The sequence below is a fragment of the Eumetopias jubatus genome, unplaced genomic scaffold, assembly GCF_037043125.1.
Source record: "Eumetopias jubatus isolate StellerSeaLion01/CBP00866 unplaced genomic scaffold, mEumJub1_p1.0 scaffold_5, whole genome shotgun sequence".
NCBI lineage: Eukaryota > Metazoa > Chordata > Mammalia > Carnivora > Otariidae > Eumetopias > Eumetopias jubatus.
The window spans coordinates 15,040,316-15,049,063 of record NW_028274811.1 but is presented as its reverse complement, the minus strand read 5'-3'; the positions used below and the strand labels follow the sequence as shown (position 1 = coordinate 15,049,063).

The 8,748-nt window shown below is 50.0% G+C and overlaps 1 protein-coding gene across 1 annotated transcript; it reads right to left on the bottom strand.

The window, feature by feature from the left end:
• Positions 1-3,199: 3,199 nt before the first annotated feature.
• FAM170A (family with sequence similarity 170 member A) lies at positions 3,200-7,502 on the bottom strand. Its single transcript, XM_028103722.2, has 4 exons — positions 7,433-7,502; positions 5,045-5,176; positions 3,519-4,296; positions 3,200-3,259 (listed from the first exon to the last, which is right to left on the bottom strand). Exons 1-4 carry the CDS (start codon positions 7,500-7,502, stop codon positions 3,253-3,255), a joined length of 987 nt encoding a protein of 328 aa, XP_027959523.2. The 3' UTR covers positions 3,200-3,252.
• Positions 7,503-8,748: the final 1,246 nt, after the last annotated feature.

The following is an 8,748-nucleotide window of genomic DNA, read 5'->3' as shown; positions in this document are numbered from 1 at the left end:
TTGTCCAGTAATGCCTGAATCGGAAAAAAAAAAAAAAAAGAAAAAGATGCTATATGCGTATGGTGGAATAACATCAAACAGTTACAATAACAGCCCTAGATCGATAAAAATTGACATAGATAAAACATGAAAATATGATTGGTTGAAAGAAAATGTGATGCACAATGTTAGATTATGATTATATATAAACATATATATAAAAATATGGACTGGATACATTCAAAACTCTGATACTAGTTAACTCTGGGGAGTGGGGGGGGGAGCTAAAAATAGGTCTAGAAAAGGTTATGTGTTTAAAAAGTATCTATAGGAGCACCTGGGTGGCTCAGTTGGTTAAGCATCTGCCTTCGGCTCAGGTCATGATCTTGGGGTCCTGGGATCAAGCACCGGGTCGGGCTCCCTGCTCAGCGCGGAGTCGGCTTCTCCCTCTGCCTCTGCCCCTCCTCCCGTTCATGCTCTCTCCAAGAAATAAACTCTTTAAAAATAAATAAATAGATAAAATAAAAAGTATCTGTAAAATGAATTACTCATTATCCACAGAACATGATTTACATTTAATATCATCGTTTATCCAGGAAGCCCAAAAGAACACGCAGATAAACTAGTAAGACAGTTCAATAAGCTGGGTGGATACCAGGTCAGCACATGTAAAAATCCATCAGGTTTCTCTAGATTAGCAATAACTGCCCACAGCAGCACCCTGACTCGAACCAGCAGGCCCTCATGTGACTCCATGCTTTCCAAGGAAGTCTCTCTCTGAGCAGGAAGAACGACCAGAACTCTCACTGTGTAACCTGCATCCTACCAAGTTACGTGGAATCAACTCTAGGTGTTTGAAGCTGTCAGCTGAAGACCTTGGAAGGCAGGAGGGAGGGGAGCATTCCTGGTGGGCTCAAGGAACAAAGGAACCAAGGAGAAGATTACAGAGCACAGCAGACCAGAGAGGGAGTACAATCTCCCAGAGGGCGGTGAAAGTATGGAAGGGTAGACAAGCCTCAAATTCTGAATTCTTGGAATGACCATTAAAGGGGGCCCCAGGCATCTTGAGGCAAAGGGATGTGGACATGCAGATGGCACCCCCTTTGCAGAGGCTGAGAAGCTTGAAGCCAGTGGGGAAGCTGGATGATGATGATGATGATGATGATGATGATTGAAATACTAATGACAACACCAGATCACAGGAACCACGGTTGATTCAATAAAGCCCCATGAAAGGCCCCTTTCACATCTTGAAAAAAATCCATGGGACTTTGGAATTAGACCTGATTCTGCTTCATTTTATAGAATCTCTGAACTTTGACTTATTTTCCTCTATCAGTTCTCTGAAGACTGGCTTTGGCCCCCTACTCGGATTAGAAAGACACACTGCACCCCACTTACCTTTCAGTCCATGGACAGCCTCATGCATCGAAATGAGTCTTCAGCGTCTTCCAGATGTCTGTAGTTCCGGGGGGCGCTGGTAGCGGTGGGATGAGGATGAAGTTCAGGGATGACTGCGTCCAAAACTTAAGCGACTAGAGTAAGAATTTATTTGGCAATTGATCTATTAATATCAGAACTGGAAATAGCCAAGCTTATCGGCGGAAACTCTGATTACAACCATTTCTTCCTCTAATTCCTGATTGTGGTCAGATGGCTTCTTTTTGAGCACTGTGACAAATTCCCACCAACCCTGGAGGAACCTGTTCCACGGACAGCTTCCACATGAAGACTTGTCTCCTCTGCCCTGGTGCTTCCTGGTGAAGCCACAACTAAGAGGCCCCCATCCAGGCCAGACCTGGGGAGACATGCAGAGCACCCACCAGCCCCCTGAAGACTGTCCCAGGGCTTTCAGTCACAACCCCACGGTTTCTAGAGCACCTGCTACTTACAAGCAACCTCGTTGGAACTCAGCGTATTTGTCCCGGTCTCATGAAAGATGTGAAAGCCAGCCTTGTGGTAACAGTTACACGGAAGCCTCATCCAGCAGCGTGAGTACCGCTGCTTCTGGAAAAGGACTGTGGGGGTCTCCGTGGTGCTTACATGAAACCTAGTTCACCAGCCACTAGTGAGACTGATGTACATGGTGGGTAGATGGATAGATAATTTTAATTCAAGAATGTATCCAGGGCGCCTGGGTGGCTCAGTTGGTTGGGCGACTGCCTTTGGCTCAGGTCATGATCCTGGAGTCCTGGGATCAAGTCCCGCATCGGGCTCCCTGCTCAGTGGGGAGTCTGCTTCTCCCTCTGACCCTCCCCCCTCTCATGCTCTCTCTATCTCATTCCCTCTCTCAAATAAATAAATAAAATCTTCAAAAAAAAAAAAAGAAATGATCTCCAGGGTGGTCTGGCTGACTCAGTTGGTAAAGCACACAACTCTTGATCTCAAGGTCGTGAGTTCAAGCCCTACGTTGGGCATGAAAACTACTTAAAAAAAAAAAAAGAAAGAAACGATGCCCAGCTCAGACTTTAAAAAAAAAAGAATATATCCAGGCAAGGTTTAGAAAACAGCCTTTATTGCATATGATATTTATGTGGTCCTGTGATGCTAGACGGAGTGCTGGTTCCTTCACCTTCCTTCACATCATCGGCATCCTGTCTGCTACTCTCCCCAGGGTCCTGTCTTCTCCCTGGAAGCGATTCAACAAATAAGTCAGAGCAAGAAGAGACAAGATGTGACATGAGCTCCACTAGTCAGAGTAACCCTTCACCTCTGTCTTAAAGCTCAGAGCCACGCACACCAGAGTGAATTTATTTCCAGATCTACCACAGCCCAATCAAGGTGCTGGAACATTTCCAGATCTCTTGGGGTCTCACTTCGGCGTTTCTCCCTCTCCACACTCCACGCTGTCCCAGAGTGAGAGGCCAGCTCAGGCTGAAGGCTCTCACACCTCAGACCTCTGCTCCCGCTAGGTCCCTTGTCCTTCACAACACTCCTGGACCCTGAGGTTGTGCTGAGCTCTCTCAGCCCCAAAGGCCGCCTGGCAGTATTTGCTCTTAGAGTTCAGGTCAGGTGTGGAGACACTGAGGTAACTGCCCATCAAAATTCTCACTTTCTCATTTAAGTCAATGGAGGTCAAGTCCCCGGAAGCACCGGGTATGGCACGAGCTGATGCAGCTGCAGAGCCACCAGGGAACCCAGTGTGGGCCTGCGGCCCCTTCCCCTAAATTCCTCTGGGACCTCATGACATCGGCCCAGACGATGGCAGCCTCAGGCCTTACCGCTCCCAAGAGAAGTCCACACCATCTTCCGGGATCTTCTGGCTCATGAATCTCAATTGCTGTGTGGAAACCAGAACAAAGACACTTTGTAGTTCAAGAGAAAAGGTGCTCCGTGAGCCTGAAAAGCTCAGGATAAATCCTCACTTACAGTCAGACCTGGACAGGAAGCCAGGGGCCCGGTTACCTGCCTCCCCCTTCAGGTGTCCCCTGAGCTGTGAAAGCCCCTAGCTCTCCCTCCTGAAGGGGTGAGCCTGGATGGGAGAAACACGGCGACTCGGAGAAGACACAGCTCCCTCGGCATCCCCAGCCCCTGCTCACTTCTTGTCCTTGGGAGAATGAAACACACAGCCTGGACACTGGCTCCAAGGTCGCTTGGGGCCGAGGTCTTCCTGTGTGGGCTGCTCTTCCTTCTTCTCCTTTTCTTCGGGCCTCTCTTGCTCCTCCTCCTCCTCCTCTTCCTCCTCCTCCTCCTCCTCCTCGTGGGTGCTCTCTGCTTCCATGGTTCCCATCAGCTGAGCCATGGTGAGGTGAAACACGCGGCAGCTGAAACCTTCCTGGATCCCGTGCTGCACGTGCTCCTGGAGGATCTCCAAGGTGGAGAAGACCCGGCAGCAGGCCATGCACCTGAAGCCAGCCTCCACTGTCACCAGCCAGTCAGGCGTCTTGGCCCTGGGTCTCTCCTCAACTGCGGGCGACCCAGGTGGGCTGTCTGACTCCGCCTGTTGCTCACGTTCCTTCTCCTCTCCGCTGGGCTCGCTGTCCGACAGCAGGTTTCTGGTGGACACGTCAGAGGGGGGAGTCCCTACCTGTACGTCCCCAGGAAGGGTCACTTCTTCCATCTTCGGCTGCTTTTCTAGTGACTCCGAGGTCTCTGAGGCCTCCCAGGAGACAGCAACACCCTTTTTCATTTGTACCTGCATGTAGTATATTTTCATGCTCTTTTCCTCTTTGTTTATGTACAGAGAGGACACACAGGTCTTATAGGATGAAGGGGACAAGGAGACATGGTGTGAGGGGGGAGCAGTCTCCCCTTGTTCCTGAACCTGGGATAGAGGTGTTCGAGGCTGGGGACTGTCTCGAGGTACTCTCCGGAGTCCTGGGAAAAGAAATTAGAGACATGAGAATGTGACTGGGGGCAGGCCAGAAGCTGAGGGGTCTTCAGATGCGAAGACGCGTGGTGTGAGGAGGCTGGCGTTGGTGTTCACAATTGGGGTGGTGTCATCCAGGTGCTATTCATGTGTGTGCAGGGATGCTGGCGATGTGTCGGTATCCAGGGGTGTGGAGTAGGGTGGCAAGGGGTTGTAGCATGTACGGGACGTTGGTGGGTTGAGTGTGTCTGTGTTACCATCAGTGTGTTGGCGGAATGTGCACAGTCATGTAGGAGATGGTACTGCGGATCCCGTGTCTGGATTGGGGGGGAGGGCAGGGGTTGTGTGCTGAGAATGGATGTGTGTGGACTACAGCTGTGTGCATCAGGGCATGGGGGTCTGAGCTGGATGGTCCTGCTCCAATGCTGGAGGCCTGGGCTGAGGAGCTCCATCCTTCTCTGGAGGCAAAGGCAAAGGCGGAGCATACACAGCTGCTCTGAATGTGCCTCATCCTGTCTCTCAGCCCCACGCCTCGAGCCCAGACCTTTCTGGCCCATGCTTCTTAACTTCCCCACTATGGTTGCACCAGGGCTCCCCACCCCCTCCCACACTGAGCTCAGAGCCATGCTCTCCTAACAGCGACACCAGCCTCCCGGGCTCCTCCACGGGGCCCTGACCACCTCTGATTGTCTTGGGTTTCTTCTTGGCCTCTCCTAGATCTATGTGCCCCACGCCCAAGGAGCCCTGAACCCTTACCAGCATGGATGAGCTTGCGTGGAGAAGAAACACAGGAGAAGTATTCAGAGGCAGAGGACACCTCCCCTACTGCTGCACCCCAGCCTTTGGCCACCCCAGTTGACTCAAGCTGAGGGGCATCCTTCGAGACTCCTAGAAAGATATGAAAGCCTCAGTAATATGGTGGGCGGGGCAAGTTTGGGCATCATTCATCCGTCCAACAACTATTAACCAAGTGACATATGTCAAGTGCAGTGAATACACACGGTTCAGAGTCTGGTCCCGGGTGGATGCTCCTGTATTGAATTACTATCAACACTTATTTTGTTAGTGTCTGGTTAGGAATGAAGGCCTGAGTGGGTCTGAAATGTGAGAATCGTGTGTATCAGCCAAACCTTTCACAGATGTGGGGTTGGTGTGATGAGTAGGGTAGAAACGCATCCATGGAGAGTTTGGTGCATAGTTGCACAGGAATTGTGCGACATGTAACCATTTTATATAATAGGGTCTGTTCTTATGGTGTGTATTCAATCATTTATTCATTCATCCGGCAATAGTCAGAGAGCAGCTACTATGTATCAGGCACTATTCTAGGCTCTGGTAATGCTGAACATTCTAGTAGAAGACAGACACCAGACAGAAGTATGGTAAGTGGGCACCCGGCTGGCTCAGATGGTTAAGCATCTGCCTTTGGCTCAGGTCATGATCCCAGGGTTCTGGGATCGAGCCCCATGTCTGGCTCCTGGCTCGGCTGGGAGCCTGCTTCTCCCTCGCCCTCTGCCTCTCCCCTGCTCATGCTCTCTCTCTTTCTGTATCTCTCTGTCTCAAATGAATAAATAAAATCTTAAAAAAAAAAAAGAAGTATGGTAAGTGTATGATATGTCAGCTGGTATTAAGTATACAACGGTTGCCAGAGTTAGCAAACAGAAACAGAGGATGCCCAGTTACATTTGCATTTCAGATAAACCACAAACAATTTTTTAGCAGAAGCTTTCCCATGCAATACTTGGGTGACGCCTATTTTTAGTGTCAGTATGTCCCATGTGGCATTTGGGATATACTCACACTCCAGAGTTCGGTGTGAGAGGAGAGGACTTTGACACCCATAGATGGTTTGTGAACACAGTGTAGGAGTGATGTTCATATCTCCCTATATGTTCTGTGTGTGGTTCAATAAAGTAGCATATGTGGAGATGTGCGATTTTTTTCTGTACAAAGTGTATATGGGTTTAATAAAACCGTGTGTGGAGATGAGCGATGTATTTCTGTACAAAGTATATATGGGTGTGTAAGAGACAATCTCATGAAACTCCCTTAGTAAGAGTTCTATATTCACTCTTACATGTCTTGAGTGTCTCCCAGATCCAGGCATGGTGATAGGAGCTCTACAAGGCCGACATCACATCCGAGGACACCCTATCTGCCTTCTCCCCACTGCTCCCCCCACCCCATCATACACACAGAGGCAAAAATATCTGGCTAATCACTGCCTCCTCTGTCCTATCCCAGCTGATGCCTGAAAACCTACCTCCAGTCCAGGCCTCCAGCCCCAGGGCTCAGCCTATACTCTTCAGGGCCATGGGCCTTGCGGAAACTGCCGGGCTTCAATATGGGGCAGAAGGTTCTGGCTGGCTCTCTGGCATGGGCTCCACTCTGCCCCGCCTGCTACATCTGACCAAGCTACTCAAGTACATGTAATGCCTGCAGTCACCATGTGCCCCGGGAAGTAAATCCACAGCTCTCAGAGTTCTCTGCAGGGCCCTGACAACATTTCTCACCCCCATCCATCTGGGCTTGGTGTCTGAAAGGCCCATCCCTTCCCCTGATCTCCACTGCCAAGCCCACATCTGTAAATTCACAAACTCCCACGGATCAGCTGATAAATTCTTCCTGCTAAAGAAATACCATCTCCATGCTTTCGGTATGATGCCATCGCTAGACAATCTCCTTTCTCACTTCTCAAAATATTTTTCAACAAGGCTTCTCTTTGCTCTTCAGTAAAAGGGACAGCACAACCCACAGATCTTCATCAGCCTCCTTCGCAACCCTCCCCCCCCACCCAGTGACCCCAGAGGAAGATGGAACGAAGAGTAACAGAGAATACAGGACTGAGAAAAGCCATCCCCTGGGAGTCTGGGCCAGCAGGACCCCGGCCTGCTATGAGTCCGACAGAGCTCCAGTCCTGAGCAGACCCAAGAGAGAAGTCCTCAGATGGGCAGGGCTGACTCGCCACCTGCCAGGGGCATCTGGCCCTCCCCATGCCATCTCACACCGCAGGGATGCTCAGGATGGACATGGCAGCATCCTCAGATACTTCCCCGGGGACACATGCTCCTCCATCCTACCTTCCTAGAGAAGGCTCAGGCTAGCAGCAGCCTTTGTGCCCCAGACAAAGTGCCCAGCGCATACCTCCTCCCTGCTCGGCACTTTCCGGGGACTCTTCACTTTCCAGATGTTTCCTCTTTTGTCGCTGTTTCATGGTACCAGCACCAGGAGTTGCTTAGAAGATGCCTAACACCCAGTGCCTCCTTTTCCCTACTGGTTGGCCCTCCTTGACTCTCGGGAAATTCGTTGAGGTGAACCGATATGAATAAAAATCGTCGAGTCTCCTAAATGGCTGAGGAACTCAGACCGCATAGAGAACCAGCAACACTGCCCAGTGCTCGCTCCAGCACAGGGCTGTTAAGGTTCAAAGGTCACCCGGCCCCCAGTGGGGGTTCTCTGACCTGAATGATGACATCAGAGCATTCTGGGGACCTGGATCCCACACAGTCTTTGCAAATGCACAGACGCCATGTTCAAGAACAATTCCTCTTTCCCCAGTGGAACATCTCCCATGAATTCAACTCACATCTTCTTAAGAGGGGTCGGATATTTTGAGATGCTCATTTGCTCATGTTTCATTCCCCCCCCTTTCTCCCTTTATTTTTTTACCCTTTTCCTTCTGCATTCAAGCAGATAGCAGACTCTGTGTTCTCTGGCCAGAGGAAGGGCATGGCAGGGCTAAAAGCAGCAATATCATGCTCATCATCTTGACTTTTATTTCTAAAATCCCCAACTCCACAGAAAAGACAGGATACTTGAACAGAAACCTAACAGAAGCAGAATTCTTGAAATTCAGTACTTACTGTCTTCTTTTCCTACTAAATTGTTGAGAGGTGCCAACTGTCAGGTCTGTGGATCACAGAGGAGGAGTCTCCAAGGCGTGGTTAGAGGGGAAGATGTGGCAAAAACTCCAAGAGGAGAAGGCGGTATTGTGCATACAGGCAGAATCACGGCAACCTGTCCCACACGGGGAACAAGAGCCACCAAACCCAAAGGAGGCACGGCAACCAAGCTGAGGAACATCTAAGCTACAAGCATGTCCTCCAATAAATAGTAACCACGCTCTCACCTCAAACTTCATTCACTGTGGCTCCATATGATCTCCAAACAGGGATGGGTGGAAATCCAAACGGGACACCAGCAGGATCAAGGCTTAACATACAAATCAAATGGAGTTACAAAAACAATTCTATCGTATTTCTTGCGTACCTCTGCTTGTGGGCTGAAATGTATACCAGTTATAAGTGGTGACCCATCTGGATGCTCCTGATTCCAGTCCAAAATGAGAGACACTGCCTTTCGAGGCAGTACTGGTGTGCAGGGATGAGGTGGACCTCCCCGAAGTCACTGACACCAGGAATGGTGTCACTGGACCAAGGTGAGTCCCAATGTGAAGGGCA

Excerpts from the sequence above, each read along its gene's own strand:
- FAM170A (XM_028103722.2), bottom strand. The coding sequence starts at position 7,502 with ATGAAACAGCGACAAAAGAGGAAACATCTGGAAAGTGAAGAGTCCCCG. Across the intron at positions 5,177-7,432 it reads AAGTGCCGAGCAGGGAGGAG|GAGTCTCGAAGGATGCCCCT; the intron begins GTATGCGCTGGG and ends ATATCTTTCTAG. Across the intron at positions 4,297-5,044 it reads ACGCAAGCTCATCCATGCTG|GACTCCGGAGAGTACCTCGA; the intron begins GTAAGGGTTCAG and ends TTCTTTTCCCAG.